This window comes from Acomys russatus, chromosome 1 (assembly GCF_903995435.1).
Source record: "Acomys russatus chromosome 1, mAcoRus1.1, whole genome shotgun sequence".
Taxonomy (NCBI): domain Eukaryota; kingdom Metazoa; phylum Chordata; class Mammalia; order Rodentia; family Muridae; genus Acomys; species Acomys russatus.
Genome location: NC_067137.1, coordinates 23,707,960 through 23,726,774, shown reverse-complemented (window position 1 = coordinate 23,726,774; position 18,815 = coordinate 23,707,960). Strand labels below are relative to the sequence as shown.

The following is an 18,815-nucleotide window of genomic DNA, read 5'->3' as shown; positions in this document are numbered from 1 at the left end:
ATAACATGACAGTGTCTGAGAGTTAAAGGGGGGACAGTGAAGATGCCTTCCAACAAGGGCCCCGGCCCCTCCCCACACATCCTCCTTCCAGCCCCACCTTACCTTCTCTCTCTGCACCAGCTTCTTATAGACAATGTCTGGGAAGGACCTCAGGGGACAGAACTTGCCGGTGCCCTCTGCACACATGAAGACGCCATTCTCGTACACGACACGTCCCCGGCTGATGGTGACCAGCGGTACGCCATGACAGCGCATGTTCTCGTACAGATTGAAGTCTCCACCCTGCACCTGGGTGCTGGCTGAGATGGTCCTGGTGGGAGGCGAAGGTGGGACACGGTATCCTGAGCACATGTAGAGATAGCGCCTCCTGATGGGAAGAGAGGCTGCCCAACGGGAGGGAATGGTACCCAGAGCTGTCTGATATGGGCTTCCCTCCATCCCCTCACAATGCTTGGCCTGAAACCCTCACCCCCAGCCTCTCGAATATGGGGCCATATTGGACACGGAGCCGTTAGAGAATGAATGTAAAAGGAGGTTATATAGGCGTGTGCTTTCCCCATCTAGCTGGTGCCCAGAAGAGGGGCAGAGGGACATTGCGCACGGATATACAAAGGAATGGGTGTACATAGAGCATGAAAGGAAGATGGTCACTGGCATGCCACTGTCACATTTCTCGACACTTGAAATGGTGCAAAGATAGAGGATGCGCTTAGTCCCGATGCAACTTGATGAGCTGGGGTGGGAGGGTAGAAGGGCTCCCCTTTTCTGAGGAACAGGGGAGGGGAGATGAGGAAAGAGGGAGGGTGGGACTGGGAGGAGAGGAGGAGGGATACGACTGGATGCAAAGTGAATAAATAAATAAATAAATAAATAAATAAATAAATAAATAAATAAAAAGAAAGAAAGAAAAGAAGCTGGGTGTGGTGGCGCACACCTGTAATCCCAGCACACAGGGAGAGGCAGAGGCGGGTGGATCTCTGTGAGTTGGAGGCCAGCCTGGTCTACAAAGTCCATGACAGCCAAGGCTACACAGAGAAACCATGATTCAAAACAAGAAAGGAAGGAAAGAAAGAAGGAAGGAAGGAAGGAAGAAATGGTGCAAAGATTGTTTGCCTTTGCAGTTCTGTAAATAGAAGTTCTTAAAAATCCCAAGTCCTTCCCCACTGCACAAAAAAACCCCAAGTCCCCCTTAACGCCAGGAAGCTAGTGGCAAGCTTTACTTTGTGGCTTCCGGGTCCCACACCACCACATCGGCGTCAGCTCCGGGGATGATGCGGCCCTTGCGGGGATACAGGTTGAGAATCTTGGCTGCGTTGGAACTGGTGACGGCTACAAAACGGTTCTCGTCCATCTTTCCTCCAACCTGGAATGTGGCAGAAGTGTCAGATCAGCCTGGCTCTGCACGTGTGGCTTCCTCCCCAGGCATCTGCTACCTACCCAGCCTGTGGTCTTTTATCTCCAAGGGTCACGTCTGTGGTCCTAAGGCGAACAGTGCTATGTGCACTGTCTCGTGTGAGTCGACTGGCATCTGCTTGCTCCTTTAACCCTTACCCATTTGGCCACCCTGGTAACTCGCAGCTCCACTTATGTGTCCATTTGGGACGACTAAGGGGCCTCACTTCATGTGAAGGAGCTTACACCCCCTCTTGTTTGTTGGAATTCTCCCAAGGCCCCCACAGGATGCCCGAGACTACAGAGAACCGAGCCCTATGCATACTAGGCTTGCTTCCTAAACATGCAAACCTACAACCAAGTTAACTCATAAGTTAGGCACAGCTGGAGACTAACATCTGCTAATACAATAGAACAATTTAACTACATATTGTAACAAAACGTATTTAATAATTACAGTATAGTGCGTGGTAGCTCATGCCTGCAGTCCTAGGGCTGTTGTGAGTTTATGGCCTGGGTTAGTGAGCTCCAGGCCAGCCTGGGATACAGTGTAAGACCCTGTCTCAGACAACAAACAACTCCCCCAAACTTAGGAATGATTTTTAGAGTTTTCCATTTAATATTTTGTGGACTGTGAACACCTGAGATTGTGGCTAGATGGCAGGGTAAGGGGATTGGGGGGGTGGGGGGGGGTGGAGGCTACTGCATAGTCTGTGCTCTGAAAGAGCTGCCTGCACTGCGCCAGACCAGCTGTGTGCCTTCCCTCAAGGGACACATCCTGAGCTAACTCCTGGCCTCTCCCTGAGCTTTTCAGGACTTCAAATCTCTTTGAGCTGATACTGAGTGTTGAGTGCATTCCATGATAGATAAAAACCAAAAAATACTTACTCATCATGGGCAGGGCAGGTGGTATTCAAATGAAATTCCAGCCTTTATTTTTTTTTGAAATTCAATTAAACAAAATATACCCAGAACTTTATATTCATATCCCTTGACCCAAAAATCTCCTTCTAGAATCTGTCCTAAGGAAGTAATTAGAAATGGTGACGCTCAGCATCCTTTGAAGTGTGAAAACAGGAAATAGCCAAAAGCTTCAAAGGAAGAATTAAATATAGCATTTCCATTGGAGAAAATATTATGTAGCAATTTTAAAAAGACACTTTAAGGGATGGTGGCAGAGGCGGAGCTCCAGCCTAGCATGTATGAAAGCCTGGGCTAGATCGAAAGTACCAAAAACAAAAAAACCAAAACCAAAAACCCAGTGTTATAAAAAGTCCACAACTTTGTAGTGCTCTAGGAAGAAACTAAAAAATGATTTAAAATATGAAAGGAAAAAAAAGAATGAATTCATTTACTAAAACGACGTATGGTAGCCAGGCACAGTGGCTTACATGTAAAGTCCCCCCCACCCCCCGGCCACCCCGCCCCATGTACGTGCCGCTGTCCTAGGTAAGCATGACCGTGTCACCTGCCGACACTACCAACTTCTTGCCTCAAACGGGAGCCGTGATTAGGTCAGCTGTCTTGGGGTGGCTATTCCCGGTGGTCAGCTTGACTGGAATGTGAGGGATATACACACGACACGAAAGGAGCTTGTGTTCCTTGTCTGCTTGCTCTCACTCTGGCTGGCAAGTTGGGTGTGGGGTACACTGCTGCTGAGGCGTCCCTTAGCTGATATTAGAGCCTGTTTCTTTGGGATTCCAACGAAAAGAGACATCCAGCCTCATGGGCTGGACAAGTGTCGCAACTTGGGGCTCTCTGTTTGGAGACAGAGATTGTCGGACCAGCCTGTAAGCCACTCTTAGAACTTTTTATATGTTCCTTCCACCAGCTCTGTTCCTCTAGAGGACCCTAGCACGAGCGAGGTTTGCTGACATCTTCAGCGCGGGCGAGGCTGCAGACACCTACCACTCCCCTCTCCCAGATGACGCTCATTCGGTCCTGCACACCGCTCACACCGTGTGGGATCTTGGTGAAATCCTCCTTGCCCATGGCTTTCTGCTTTGTGGTGAATGGCCGGTGATCTGACGACACGATGTTCAGAGTGTCACTGTGGAGAGAGAAATGACCAGCGAGGGGACAGGAGGCCGATGCCTCCGAGGGTGAGGACAAGTTGAAGGGGACAGCCTAGGCTTGTGGCCCTAGAGAATCCATTTTTAACCTGGTTCTGAAGCTTATCTGCTGCATGACTTCTAATGGTTTTATTTCTTTCGTTTAAATGAGCAATTTATCTATCTTCAGAACTGGCATCTGTGCAGAGTGGAGACTCCAGTAAATGCTTGGGTTGGTGATTGCTAAATAGTGGGTGGAACTGGGCAGCAATGGCGCATGTAATCCCAGCAGTGTGGAGGCAGAGGCAGGTGGATCTCTTAGTTTGAGTCCAGGCTGGTCTACAGAGTGAGTTCCAAGACAGCCAGGGCTACACAGAGATATACAACCCTGTCTTGAAAAACAACAACAACAACAACAACAACAACAACAACAACAACAACAACAACAAAAACTGGGCAGAGGACAACTTGCCCACCAGTTAAGGTTTAGCTAGGGGGAGATAGGAGAGGTGGTGGTAATGTCAAGGGCACACATGCCAACTGCAGCCTGCCCCACACTGTCCCAGCAGGTGTTTGACAAAACTTCTCCAAGCTTCAGTGCTAAACTTAAGACAGAGAGAGACAGAGAGAGAGAGAGAGAGACAGAGAGAGAGACAGAGAGAGAGAGAGACAGAGAGAGAGAGAGAGACAGAGGAGAGAGAGAGAGACAGAGAGAGAGAGAGAGAGAGAGAGAGACAGAGAGAGAGAGAGAGAGAGAGAGAGAGAGAGAGACAGAGAGAGAGAGAGAGACAGAGAGAGAGAGAGAGAAAGAGTGCCAAGACTTAACAAGCTACTGTCTGGAAGATGATGGGATGTCAACAGCAGCATCCACGACAAAGTCTTCAGCTGATTAGGGCTACAGGTGACTAAGACTCAACCAGGACCTCAGGCAGAATCAGAACCGGGGAAGGGCGATTAAAGAAGCACACTGTGGCCTGCTCTCTGCCAAAGAGGGAGGGAGACAGAGCACCCATGTTCAGAGATTTCTTTACTAGAAGCTGCAGCAATGAGAATGCTTATGCCACTAGGGCAAAACACCCCGGGGAGGGACCTGGCTGAAGCGGGATCCTGTGGAACCAGGGACACTGCTGGGACTACCCAGGACATGGGCTAGTGGACCCACATGGAGCCCGAGCTGTGGGGACTGTCTCTGACATGGACTCTATTGCCTGCTTTTTGATCATTTCCCCCCTTGCCAGGTCACAGAGGAAGAGGATGTACTCAGTCCTGATGTGACTTGATGATCTGGGGTGGGTGGGTAGGGGGACTCCCCTTTTTTGAGTGATAAGGGGATAGGGATAGGGGAGGGAGGGTGGGACAGGGAGGAGAGGAAGGAAGGGACTACTACTGGGATGTAAAATGAATAAATAAATAAATTAAAAAGAAAGCAAGCAAGAAAGCGCATGGGCTAAGCAGGCCGCCCACTCAAGAGAGGCCCTGGGAGCTGAGTAGCTCTTGTTTGAGGCTCCTGAACAGTTTTCAGTCAGGCTACATAGAGAGCTGGCAGCCCTGTCAGTAAGGCTCTTGCCAAAGACTAATGTCCCTGGCAAATCCACAGCAAGATGACTCAGCTCTTGGTGTGGGGGCGTACAGGGCTGACCTTGCCCTGGGCTGTGGAGGCAGGAAGAGACATCCACAGAATAGGAGTGTTCTATAGTCCCCCGAGGCTCCCTGCCCCTGCAGAAGTCATGAGAAATGATGGACTCTCAGGGTTCTTAGAGACCCTCGCCCTCACCCCACCCCCGACTCCCCAGTGCTGCCACTCCCCCAACAGAGAGAGCTTAGGCTAGAGATGATTCCAACACAGGATAATGGGCTGCAGGCCAGCTAACCCTGAAACTCAGGCTCAACCCCCACCCTTTAGCTGAGCACTCAGCTTCTTCAGAAGCAGGTAGCACTCAGAGGACCACTTTCAGGAAGACCACTTTCAGGAGGATCACTTTCAGGAAGATCACTTTCAGGAGGACCACTTTCAGAAGGACCACTTTCAGGAGTGGGTTCTTCCTTCTAACATGTGGGTTCTGGGGATCAAAGTCAGGTGGTCAGGGTTGGTGCCACCGTCCCTTTTACCTGCTGAGCCACCTCACCTGCCCAGGAAACCAGATTTCAACATAAAGGACAAGTGTGAGTTGTACTTTTTACTCATGTTTAACCTAAGAAATTATACCATAAAGTAAATGATGGGCAAGCAACTCAGATTCTCTTGTAGGAAAGGTAACTTTGTCTCGGCTTTCCAGCCAGCATTTTCTATCACATAAATTATAGCAATAACATGTTATAGAAGAAAATTATAGTAATCACAAAATCCTATAAATAGTTAAATTGTGTCCCAAATCCTATAAAATAGCACACATTTACAATGTGCACCGATTAAAAAGGAATGAAGACTATTTCTCTACTATATGAAATCATAATTCTTACATGAGAATGTGCTTAAATAATTAAAGCAAGTGGGAAAGCAGGCTAAATATAAAAACTTAAATTATTCAATGAACATTCATTTTCCTGTCTATTTGAGTATGGGTGGACTGGACACTTACTGTGTTTGTGTGTCTTTGGTGAATCTGCTTGTAGCAAGTGGAGTCTTTCAATACATTCTCTGGATTTGAATCCAGAGATCATAGTGCTTTACAAAATATGTATGTATGTATGTATGTATGTATGTAGGTACGTAGGTATGGGTATTGTGCATGTTTGCATGTGTGTGGGTGCACGTGCGTGCAAACATGCATGAGGAAGCCCAAAGTTGCCATCAGATGTCTTCCTCAATATCTCCTCCCTTTATTTATTGGGTCACTTGAACACCTCCATTAAATTAGAGTTTCCTCTGGAATCTCCATGCTGAGAGAGTAGATGGTAGCTTGGTGAGAAGGAGGAAAAATGTGTCCCTGCAAAGAGATTTCACACAGATCTGACGACTTGCTGGACGATCTTTTAAGGAGACTGGACCTAGACCAGAATGGCTCAGTGCTGGGCAAGACTACACCTTGACCAGTATAGCTTAGTTATTTGTGCCTCTTGCCTCTCCAGAAACCTAAACTTCATGTCAGGACCCAAAGATAAACTTCTTTTCCAGGGCGTGAGAGGTGCTTTTGTACCCTGTCCCCACTAGTTCACCTTACATCCAGGCTCTGGGTTAGACACAGGTAGTCCAGCCTGCTTTCCCACCAAAGGGACAGTCAAATTCCATGAGCTTTCTGCAGGCTGGGGCACTGTAGTAAGTGGCCTGGTGTAAGCGGCCTCCCCAGGGCTCTTGCTGGCACTGGGAGAGGACCAAGAGACATGCCTGGGCATAGAGAAGATGCCGCACCTTTCTTTCCCCTCCATCTGCCTCAGGATGAGCAGAGAGAGCTGGAGAATTGGACTAGGAGCTGACGCTAAAGTAGACAGGACTTTCAGAGCCAAAGAGAAGAGAAAGTGATGTCCCATCCCAGAATGCCAGTAGCAGAGGATAAAGACTCTACAAGCTGCCATGGGAACAAAGCCAACCTTTCGTGACTGTGCCTTGCCAAGTCCAGAATGCTCCTGCCACTGTTTTCTTCATGGTAGGGGTTGAGCACAAGACAGAATGGGGATTGTGAATGGAGGTTGGAAGAGGGTGTAAGGGAAGAAGAGAGACCAGGGAGGGGACAGAAAGGAGGAAGGATGCACAGGAGGAGGAAGGGACAAACTGAGGCAGAGAAACCGAGGTGGCCACGGGGATGTGAAGGTAAGTATGGCTAGTGCCCACGTCAACTGCCAGGGCATTAGTGAGGTGCTCTCTGGGTGTGTCAGTGAGGGCTTTTCTAGAAAGGATCGAAGGAAGAATACGGGCAGTACCATCCCAAGGGTTGAGGGTCTGGGCTGAACAAAAAGGAAAGAAAACCAGGTAACAGCCAGCGTTCCTCTGCTCTCTGTCTCTCGATCCACTGGGATATGAAGTCTTAGCTGCCTGCTCCGATGCCTTCATGGAGGACTGTCTGTCTGTCTGTCTGTCTGTCTGTCTCTTTTTTGTTTTTGAGACAGGGTTTCTCTATGTACCCTGGACTTGCTTTGTAGAACAGGCTGACCTTGAATACAGAGATCTGCCTGCCTCTGCTTGCCTGGGTGCTGGGGTTACAGACCTGCGCCACTGCCACTGCCACGGTGCTGGCTAGCTCTTCTTCTCTTAAAAGTTGCTCCCTCCGGCAATTTGTTACAGTAACAATAAACTACAGTCAGGAAAAGAGAGGATCACACATATTGGGGGATGTTGGCTCCCATCTCGCAGCTCCCCACTGCGCTTCAGGGTAAGGTGCCAGTGGCCTCTGAAATGCCGACTAATGATCTCACTCCAAATCAAGCTGTCAGAGAAGCTAAGAACGACAGCAAGTGACTGTTGGGCTTTGGAGAAGGATGTTCATGCCACATCACCCTGTGGGCCCCACAGAACCAACCCCAGGTCAGGTTTGGTTTCTAGAGCTGGAGGACGCCATCTTAAAGGCCTGAAGTCCCCACACCCGAGTGCTGTCCGGCTCAAACACCTTACTTGGCCAGCAGGCTCATGAGGTAGGTGGAAGTGTTGGTGTCCAGTCTCAGAGGAGGCACTGTGACATAGGCGGCTGCATGGGACCAGTCCTGGTGGTAGTAGTGCAAGCCTGTGAGAGTGGCATGGGCGTTGGTGGTCTCAGCCAGCACCACCTTCCCTGGAAGAAGAGTCAAAAACATAATTAGGAAGCCCTGGCCTAAGAGGGGGTTGGGCTGTGCTTCTCACTACACAGGTAAAGGAGCTGAAGGCAAAGAGGAAAGGGCTCACCCCAGCTCCCTCGGGCATGTAAGAGCCCAGAGCCTTTCTCATTCTATTGACCCTGGGAAGAGAAGGACATGGGTTCTGAGGCCAGGAGAGACAGAAGGGAATTCTAAGGAGTCTGATGTAGCCGGGGCCACTGTATATGGATAGCGTGGGGAGTAAGGTAGGGTGGTGGTACGGCAGGCGTGTAGTGCCAGGTCTTGTGGGAAGCCCAGCCTGTTCTCTGGGGAGGCAGGCGATCTGATGGCGCTGGGAGATGCTGGGTCAGCAAGCTGGGCCGACAGCCTCGCTGGGATCCCACAGGGAACTCCAGCTGGAGGAGAGGCAGAAGGTGGGGCTCAGATGTCAAATGTTATGAAGGTTATGGCACCCATGCTCCTGGATTACACCCCAGGGTTCTGTCCTGACTTTGTCTCTCCTGTCACCAGACCCTTACAGCATCCCAGGCTAATAGTTTCAGTACTCCCAGTCCTAGGAGACACGCAGATGTCCCTCAGAGGTCAGACACAGGGTTCAAGTTGAGCCCACACACTGTTATTTCACCAGTGTCTTCCATCCTGCTCCCTGACGTGCCCACTGGAACTGGTTTAGAATTTTGTTATTTGCCAAGGTACCTGTTAGTTCAATGTAACAGGCCCCCCAAAGACACCAATTAGTGAATCAATTTAGGACTCCAATCATTTTACCTGACAGATGTTTCTAGAAAGCTGCTATGCATACACATGTGAGGAGGGGACTGCTTCTAGCTAGCGCAGGGCACTCTGAGGTGGACAATTGCAAAGATATGGGAAGGGCAGGCTATCCCTGGTCTCAGCAGCCAAGCCTGGCAGAATGGTAGCTGCCGGACCCTTCTGTCATCCCCACAGCATGAGGTGCACGCCTAGGACTCACCTTGCATCTTAGCAGCTGCAATGACATCACCAGCAGAGATGCTGGACACGTTGACCAGGTAGATGGGACAGTGAGTCTAAAGGCAAGAGATAGCAGGAAGTAGCAGTAACCCCCATAAAGCAGCCACACACCCCAAACCGCCCCTCCATCAGTCCCGCACCAACATACATGCCTGTGCGTCACTCGTTACCCATGACTAGATGACAGTTTATGCTTGGGAGGCAGGGCTGGCAGGCTGAGCACATAGCCGACTGCACAAGTGTGTGGAGCAAGGTAGAGGCAGATGGAAGCCAGTGCTGGAGATCACCCAGGAGGTGACCTCAGGTTGCAGCTGGTGAGTCTAAACCTCAGATTTTCTCAGATCTTGTGAGGTTTTGCTGCTTTATGCTTTCTGCTCATAAACATGATGACCCGGAAAGAGTCAGGTATTACATCCTGTACCTGACATTCTGATGCTTGTGGTCTGAAGGTCACCTTGTCAACAGATACAAGGGACCCAAGAGAAAAACCAGGCTCAGAGTCTAAGGCTGGACACACTAATCTCGCAAACATATAGACTGTCGTACTGACCAGTCATTCTCCTAAAGCACTGTGCAAATACTGTCCATGGTCTACTTCTTTGGGCACATTTGAACTAAGAACCAAGGAGCTGAAGATTGGTCCTTCCTTATTACAGGCTGGGTATCCATCAGGAAGTATTTGGTATGGTAACTGTTGCCAATGACAATGGAACAAGGTCCAGACCTTGAGCTAACAGGAAACTTTCCTAGATTCTGTATGAGTTGGCTAATCCTAGGGTTGGGTGACATGCAGCCTCCTGTCCTCCACATTCCTAAGACCACACGTCGAGGTTTACATCCTTTTGGGCAGCAGCCCAGGCCATTTCTGAGGGGACAGTCCCAAGCTGGAGCCCTCATTAGAATCATAGGATTCGGGGAAAGCAAACATACTCCCAATACAGCTGCTGGGCCCTGTCCCAGTTTATGACTTAGTGGGTCCCTCTGCAGCCGGACAGCTTGGGTTCCTGAGTCTGTAATTCTGACACACAATGCTGATATAGCCACCTGGGAACCACACCGTGGGAAATCAATCCTTCTAAAGCCTGTAGTTCAGACTATCTGAGCAAATCAAACCCTTCAGTGACACCTGCAGGGTGGCCTGTTCATGGCACGTAGCACTCTCCCTCGGTTTTGGTTCCTCTGAGGCCCAGCAGCTGTCCAGGGCCGAGTAAGTGATGCTATCAACTCCGATTTCACATAATGAAGTAGCGGATCAGAGGGGTGTGTGTGACGTGCATGTTGAAAGCATTTATTTATTAGGTAAGAGCAAGGCTCTAGTTTCTGGCATCATCGTTTTGTTGGTTCCTGCCACGCTCCACGGGTGCCTTGCTAAGTGGCTTTGCGAGAATGGAACCAGGGAAAGAAGTTTGAGAACAAAGGCCCGCCGTAGGCAAGCAAAGGGTTAAATTATAACTGCACATGCCATTTATACTTGAGGAGCGAGAGCCAGGGTGGGCGGGATGTGCACCGGAACCCTGGGACTAACACATCTGTTCAGCTGGGGTCCTGAGAGGCACTTGTGGCACTGGCCTCCAGTAAATGAGTTCACGCCGTGGCCCCAAAGTGGAGGATGGCAGCTACTTACCCTGTTGGCAATGGTGATGACACGGTGAGTGGCCTCAGCTTCCAGCTGTTAAAAACAAGGGCAAGAAGTAATCACCCTTCCCCCCTTCATCATCTCCTTCAAGCCAGCTGCATCTGCCCCAGCGCTCTCTGTATAGCAAGGGCTGGAGCAGCTGGCCCAGCAGAGGGGCTGGCCTCACCCACAGGGACTGGCTGTGGAGAGCAGCAAGACCCTCGCAGGGGCACCAGGCCCCATCCACCAGGGCTTCCATGGAAGGAGAGTGCCAGGATTGAGGATACCAGGTGCATCCTTGGTGGATGGTACTCAGGGTTTAGAAAGGCGTTTGCTGGCAAGCCTGGTGACATGAGCTTGTTGCTTGAAACTGACAGAGCTGTCCTCTGACACAAGTGTACATCCCTCCTCCCCGACAAAGCAATAATAACTCTTTACAAATGTTTTAAGCCAATGAAAGGATAGTAAACAAACAACTTAGAGTCTCACTCTCCCGGTCTGCTAATGCATTCTCGCAGTGGCTATCACAGAAATGCAGGAAATACATCAAGATTAGCCTGGAGCAGGCTTTCTGTACCCTTGCATCACTGACATTGGAGCCCAGGCAGTCCTGTGGTTGGGGCTGTTTGCGGCGGCTCCCCTCGTCTTTAGCCCTCAGACCTCAGCATCACTCCATCCACCATCCTTGCTGAGACAGCTAAAAACATCTCTAGACACTGTCAAACGCTTTCTGGAGGGTCAGGCTGCCCTGGCACGGACCTGGGTCCCTTCCTTCTAGGCAGCAGATACTGATGATAGCAGGCATTGGTCTTTCCACCCACCAGGCAAAGCCTTGCTCTTTCCTCTTATTGCCTGGCACAGACAGCCAAGGGCGGAGTCTGAGTCGGCCCTTTGTCGTCCTTGTTGTCACAGATCCACCTTGTGAATCGAGTGCTCCGAGGCTCCAGGAACCCAGGCGGGCCTTACACTCACAACATAGCTGAGGGTCACCTTGAACTTCTTGATTTTCTTGCCTCTCAAGTGCTAGAGGTGCCATCTTAGGTGGTGTTGGGGGTACCAGGACACCACACGGGCCAGGCGGACATCTACCGAGGGCACTTTGTTCTCAGCCCTGCTGCACATTTCTCTACTGATTCTGAGGTGTCCAACAGGACCTATAGTTAAGCCAGTGACTGACAGAGACAGGCCCAAGGTGGGAAGAAGGCAGGCCTAGTTGGCTCGTGGGTGATGGTAGGACCACACATCGGGTCTTCTGGATCTAATTACTACCCTGATTGGTGGACTGAGATAGGCTCTTGTTATGTAGCCCAGGCTGGCCAGGAACCTGGGCTCTTTCTGCTTTGGCCTTGACAGAGCTGGGAATACAGATTCCATATCATCCTCCCATTACTTTTCGTTTTGGGTTTTGAAGAAAGGAGGGGTGGCTTCTGCTGCAAATGGTGAAAATGTCTGAATAGGTAACTAGCACAAGGTGGCTTCCTACCCGAGCAGAGTAGACCACTGGCTATCCTAGTCAATGCCCCATGAAAGGGCGCACAGGGGTCTAAGCAGAGGACCGCAGTGCCTTTCCTTTCCACTAGTGTGAGTGAGAGAGCATGGGCAGCCACGTGCTTTTTGTTTCTGGTGGGAAGGGCTCAAACTCCCCGTCGGTTAGAATCTAGTCCCCAGAATGCAGAGTCCTGGCTTCGAGCTTAATTTTCTTCTAACACACGAAGACTCTGCCAGTCTCTTTTGTCTCCACGTTCAATTCTGGGTAAAGTGACGCCTGGAAATGGTCTTTCCAGGGCCTTGAAATTAGAATTAAATGGGGATTGCTGGGGTTTACCCTGCCTTTCTGAGGAAAGCCAAGGTGGTCTCAGGGTAGAGAAAGCTTTTCTGTGGGAAGCATTGGACGGGAATTTCACCCACGGGGGAGAATTATGCAATATGTATTTCCCCACTACAAATGACGGAATTTTCTTTTCTTTGTTTTCTGAGAGAGGGTCTCATGTAGCCCAGGCTGGCCTCAAACTTGCTGTGTACCATATTTATTCTACATTGTTACGGTTTGAATACATAATATTTCCCACAGTCTCAGGGCACCATTTCTTGGTCTATAGATAGTGGTGGTATTTTTGGAAACAAGAGGCAAAGCTGATCTGGAAGAAGGAGACAACTGGGCGGCGGGTCCTTCCTTGCTAGTTCCCTGGCCACTTCCTGTTTCACTCTCTGCTTCCTGGTTGATTATCACACGACCAGGCCTCCTCTGCCACATGTGCCTGTCACTATGCTCAAGTGGAAACAGCCACTGAATTCTTTGAAACCATGAGTAGTAGTAATAATACTAATACTAATACTAATAATACTAATAAAAATCACCACCATCTTTCTCTCAGCCTTATTTTCAGTGACAGAAAACTAAATAACACAAGAGATCTTCATGAAAGAGAAGAAGCTGACTGCAGACACGGGAAGTTTCTCTCACCTCCTCTGGACGGCTGATCTCGATTCCTTCTGGGCCTGTGATACCCAGATCTAGAGCCTCCTTAGCACCCTGGATAATGGCAAGAGAAAGAGAAGAGAATTACAGAGGTACAAGAAACTACCAAACCTAAGCGACTGTAGAGGATGCTAGTATGTTTCCGTCTGTAATGTACATTTTCCAAAGGATAAACTGGGGCCTCATGTAAACATCTCCGGATTCTCTTTTCACTTCTTAAGGACTGGACAATATCTCTTATTCTTAAAAATACAACCTAGCCACTAAGCAATGGCATGGGACACCAAAGACAAACACCGCCACTTGGTTTAAAAGTTAAAGCTGCTTCTCTGGAAATCAAGCGCTGTCTCTCTCTCTCTCTCTCTGTTTTTCAAGACAGGGTTTCTCTGTGTTGTAGCCTTGGCTGCCTTGGACTCACTTTGTAGACCAGGCTGGCCTTGAACTCACAATGATCCACCTGCCTCTGTCTCCCAAGTGCTAGAATTAAAGGCGTGTGCCACCATGCCTGCCTGGAAATCTCAACAAATATCTCTGATATCAGTGACTCATAGGATTAGCTTCACCCCAAGACTTAGGAGAACCAAGGTGTCTGCTCATTGTACCAGAGATGTTTACGATGTAACAGTTCTGATGAAGACACATAGCAAAGGGGAGTGTTGCTGTTTATTTTGCATGCTGTATCTCAAAAAATATTCCCAGGAGATGCTCTAAATTAGTTTGCTATAATAGAATTTAAATATCGTAACATTCATAGTAAATTACCATCTAAGACTTAGAAACCTCTTGAAATATATGTATATATATGTAAATAAATAGTTACGTATTATATAATAGATATAATACGTATGAATATACGTAAATCTTGGATTTCAGATCAAGATTTGGCAGCCCAGATGTTCATATCTCACACCAATTTACCGCTTGACTTATGAGAACCTTGAAGGACAATGATAAGTGACCAAAGTGTCCCCGTACAGCGTCTCCATTGGCCCCACCCCCACACAGCAGTCGCAACTGCAGACTTGCCTCGGCCACCAGCTCCCCATTTTCAGCGTGGACCCGGGGGATCGCCCCAATGTCCCTGCAGGCGTGAAACACTTGGTATAGCTCACTGTCTCGAAGCATGTACAAGTCCTTGTAGGTCATGAACACCTGGAAGGAGTTGACCCCCTTCTCTCTCACCAGAGTCTCCATTTCCGCTTTCACCTGGGGAGTAAAAGGCCAAGTCAGTGCCAAGTGACACCAGCAGCTGTGGCCCAGTGAAGGGACGGGCCCGGCAGTGTTGAGAAGGGCTGCGACTAACTGTCTCAGAGGCTTCAAACTCCCAGCACACACAGGACACAGCTCTGTGCCTGAGCTGGCCACTCAGCGTTCCTCCTCACTAGGTGTTTGTGGTACCTCACGTGCACATCACGACATACTGATCACCAACAGTTAGGGCAGGGAGCCAGTGTTCCCGAGTCTGGCTCATGGCCGTGGGCTCTGTTCCTCACTGTGAATGTTGGGAAATGGGTTCTTTAAGTTAGGCAGGACAGGCTCATCCACCATCTTTACGGACACTTAAATGTTTTGTTTGGCCCACAGGGAAGGTAGAGGGGTGGTGGGAGAGTGTCCATGCACACAGGAGAGCACCAGGCCCCAGCCACACACAACCTTTTGTGTACCAGACCACTTTGGGTGCCTCCTTTGGGGGTTCCATCAGCACTGTTACCTTGGGCGCCCACCAGGTGATCCCCACATGGAGGGCATAGTCACAGCAGACCTTGGGGTCGGCCAGACCCCTGCACTTCTCATAGGCTTCCACAAGGGACGTCTCCTTGTCAGGCAGGACATGGCCGATGATCATGGTGGTGCCTCCAACCAGTGCTGCCTGAAGGAAGAGGGGGAGAGGCAGCTGGTCACAGCTCTGCCTGCACCTAAGCCACTAGCCTGGGGAGACACAGTGTGCAGGGTGCACCCAGAACAACCATGGAGATTGTGAGAATCAGACGCAGCAAGACTTGTTCAGGAGAGCTTCAGAGGGGTGACGGGTGATTTTCTCCCGACCTGTGGGTCCAGCAAACAAACCTGCTTTTTCCTCACACAGAGTTCTAGCTTGGTTTCTTGGGAAAAGTACTGGGTATACTGCGAAGGCCAAGCCTAGCCTCTATCTTCTCAGTAGACTCTCCCTCCAAGGGATTTTTGGCTAAACCCAAGATATAGACAACATGTTCAAAGACCAAGTATATACAGTGTGACACATAATCAAGAGTTCATGTATAGAATGTGGTGATCTAGCTCCATACATACATTAAACCATAGTGTGTAATGTGGTATTTTGAAGATACTGTTTTGTCACCTTTTTGCTTGTTTGTTTTTCGAGACAGGGTTTCTCTGTGTAGCCCTGACTGTCCTAGAACTTGCTCTGTAGACCAGGCTGGCCTTGAACTCAGAGAGCTGCCTAACTCTGTCACCCTGGCTTCCCATCCGCCCCCCCCCCCACTGAGATTAAAGGTGTGCACCACCACGGTCCAGCTGTTCTGTCGCTTCTTCTTCTTCTTTTTTTTTTTCCTGTCCCTTCTTGTGAAACTGTTTTGCTTAACTTGGGAGTAAAATGAACGGGTCAAATTTACAAAATAAAGTACTGTTTTAGTGTGGGATTGCAAAAAAAAAAAAAAAAAAAAATTCACACGTGTTCAACACCAGCCCCTTCCTCCTCATTCCCCTGCCTACTCTGCTCCCTCCCGTCCCTGCCCCCCCACCCTCGTCCCCTGTCCCCGCACCCCGTGTCCCCGTCCCTGCCCCTGGCATATTAGCTTCATTTCTGTCTTATCTAGGTTAGAGCACTTTTAGACGCATGTCTAATTTACAAGTGAAAAACGATCCACAATTCACAGGCTTCACAAAGCGCTACTGTAAAAGGATGTTCTTCCATTTCTCCTGTGTGTTTGTGCATGTGGGTGTGTGTTTGCGTGTATGTGGGCAAGTACGTGTGTGAAGTACGCATGCACATGGTTGTGTGTGTGTGTGGAGGCTCAAGTGGATGCTGGGAATCCTCAACTACTTTTTCATCTTAGCCACTAAGCAAGGCGTCTCCATCAAACCCAGAGCTCGCTGGTCGAGCCAGTAGGCCTAGCCTGTTTGCTCTGGGGTCTCCTGACTCCACCTTCCCAGGCTGGGTGCTGGGAATCTGAATTCTAGTCCTCACACCTGTGAGAAGCACTCTGACCACTGATCCATCCCTCAGTCCATAAGAAGAAAATTTTAAGAAGTTTCACTCACAATCACAGAACAAAGCCCTGGGGGTGGGGGGAGGGGGAATGATTAAACCCACACTAAATTCTTCCATAACTCAAAACAGAACACGTATTTGAGCAGGTGATTTTTGTGAACTTCCAAAACTGACATTACCCAAAGGATGCTCCGGGTAACCGTGCTGTTCCGAAATAAAACCCTGCTATGATTAAAACAATCAAGAGAGGGTTCTTCACACACAGGGCTAGAAAATATATCATTTCTGGAATGGTAAAGTGCCGTCCTGATTGGTGTGTTTAAATCATGCTGGGTGCAGTGGCACACGCTTTTCTTTCTTTCTTTTTTTTTTTTAATTTTATTTATTAGGTATACAGTATGCATCCGAGCACATTATAGATGGTTGTGAGCCACCATGTGGTGCTGGGAATTGAACTCAGGACTTCTGCAAGAGCAGATAGTACTCTTAACTTCTGAGCCATCTCTCCAGCATCCCAGCACTCAAGGAGGCAGAGGCAGGCAGATCACTGTGAGTTCGAGGCCAACTTGGTCTACATAGCAAGTCTAGTACAGCCAAGGCTACACAGACAAACCCTGTCTCGAAATAATAGAAAACAATAACAATAACAAAAACCAAAACAACAACAACAACAAAAGAATGAAAAATCTCAGCTCCTCGGTGATCTGACTTTCTTGCACTGATCAAAGCAGCCCACAGAGGGTGGTAGCTCTGTGTAACACATGTAGTAGCGGGGTGGGGGTGGGGATGGGGCACGCACAGATTGTAGTTTCCAAGCTGGCTTCTGTTCCCCCACTCTGCTGGATCCTGCCAGGCTGACGCATGCTCATGGCAGGTGATGTACTCTGTTTTGTCCTGCCATGTATTCCATACCTGTCCACGTGCACACGGGGAGTCTGATACACTAGTATTGGATGCCCTAAATTGTTTTATTCTTATTTGGTTTTCAGTTGCTGTCCTTTGTGCCCCTTCAACATAGCAGCAGCTGAGGACAGGGGGTGGGGGTGGGGTGGGGGGAACCCATGGGGAGCACAGTGATAAAGGAGCCAGGATGTTCTTTTTATTTTTTTTTCTTTTTAAGATTTATTTTTATTATTATGTATACATTGTTGTCTGCTTGTTCACTTGTAGGCCAGAAGAGGGCACCAGGTAACCTTATAGATGGTTGTGAGCTACCATGTGGTTGCTGGGAATTGAACTCAGGACCTTTGGAAGAGCAGGTGGTGCTCTTAACCACTGAGCTATCTCTCCAGCCCGAGTCAGGATGTTCTTAACGCCCAAGGACCCCAAGGCAAGGATAGAAGAGCAATTCATTTGCCCAATCTCCAAATACATGAGCTAACAAACCATTATCTTCTGACTATGACAAATATGTCCCTACAAGGGCCTCTGAAACTGAGCTACAGTGCAGAGACATTGGCTTCCCACGGAGCCCGCCACACTCCACAGCTTCCACCCTGGATGCATGCTGAGCACACGGGTCACAACGCTGTTCACTGCTGCAAAATGCCACCCTTGGACATTGGCGTTATGATCCCCAAGAAGAGAGGTTCAGACTCGTGTGGGTCCTGGAAGGGCTCTTGGCCTTTACTCAGGGAATTCCAGGGGCCAGCGGTGGTCTGGGTGTGGGTTAGGGGACACTAGGCAGACACAGCCTCTGAGCCCCGAGAGGAAGGGAGTGCAGGCTGTCGGAGGCCCTGAGCAGCATCCTCTGGAGTCTGGAGAACTGAGGAGTTCTGGAAAGCATGCAGAGCAGTGCTCTTGACTTCCGAATCTATTGCACTTCCACATGCAGCCACACAGCTGTGGGGAGCTGGAAGGGCACACTGGCAATGTTACTATTACTACCACTGCTACTCCACTGCTACTCCACTGCTACTCCACTGCTACTCCACTGCTACTCCACTGCTACTCCACTGCTACTCCACTGCTACTCTGGGCCTCCAAACCAGAGTTCATAGGCTCAGCAAACCCTCCTCCCACCAGCTGCGGGCTCAGGGCCTACCTGACAGACACTTGGGCATGTACATTCCCTCACAGGCAACACACACATACACACACACATACACACAGACATACACAGAGGCACACACACAGACAGACACACAGAGACACACATAGATATACAGACACACAAGCACACACAGAGACACACACACAGATACACAGATTCACAAACATACACAGACAGACGGACACACACACACACACACACACACACACACACACACACACACAGCTGGCCTTTTAAACAGGCACAGTTCTAATGCCCAGGATGAATGCCTTGGGCTCAGTGTTCACAGGAACACT

The 18,815-nt window shown here is 49.4% G+C and overlaps 1 protein-coding gene across 1 annotated transcript in view; it reads right to left on the bottom strand.

Moving 5' to 3' along the window:
* Nucleotides 1-18,815, bottom strand: part of Dpysl5 (dihydropyrimidinase like 5) — an 85,536-nt gene that overhangs the window by 5,087 nt on the left and 61,634 nt on the right. Inside the window, exons 3-11 of the mRNA XM_051172444.1 lie at nt 14,967-15,125; nt 14,282-14,461; nt 13,241-13,309; nt 10,786-10,830; nt 9,142-9,217; nt 7,990-8,146; nt 3,301-3,442; nt 1,221-1,363; nt 103-310 (exon numbers count right to left, since the gene is read on the bottom strand). Coding sequence (XP_051028401.1) covers nt 103-310; nt 1,221-1,363; nt 3,301-3,442; nt 7,990-8,146; nt 9,142-9,217; nt 10,786-10,830; nt 13,241-13,309; nt 14,282-14,461; nt 14,967-15,125 — 1,179 coding nt within the window. The remainder of the gene's footprint in view (nt 1-102; nt 311-1,220; nt 1,364-3,300; nt 3,443-7,989; nt 8,147-9,141; nt 9,218-10,785; nt 10,831-13,240; nt 13,310-14,281; nt 14,462-14,966; nt 15,126-18,815) is intronic.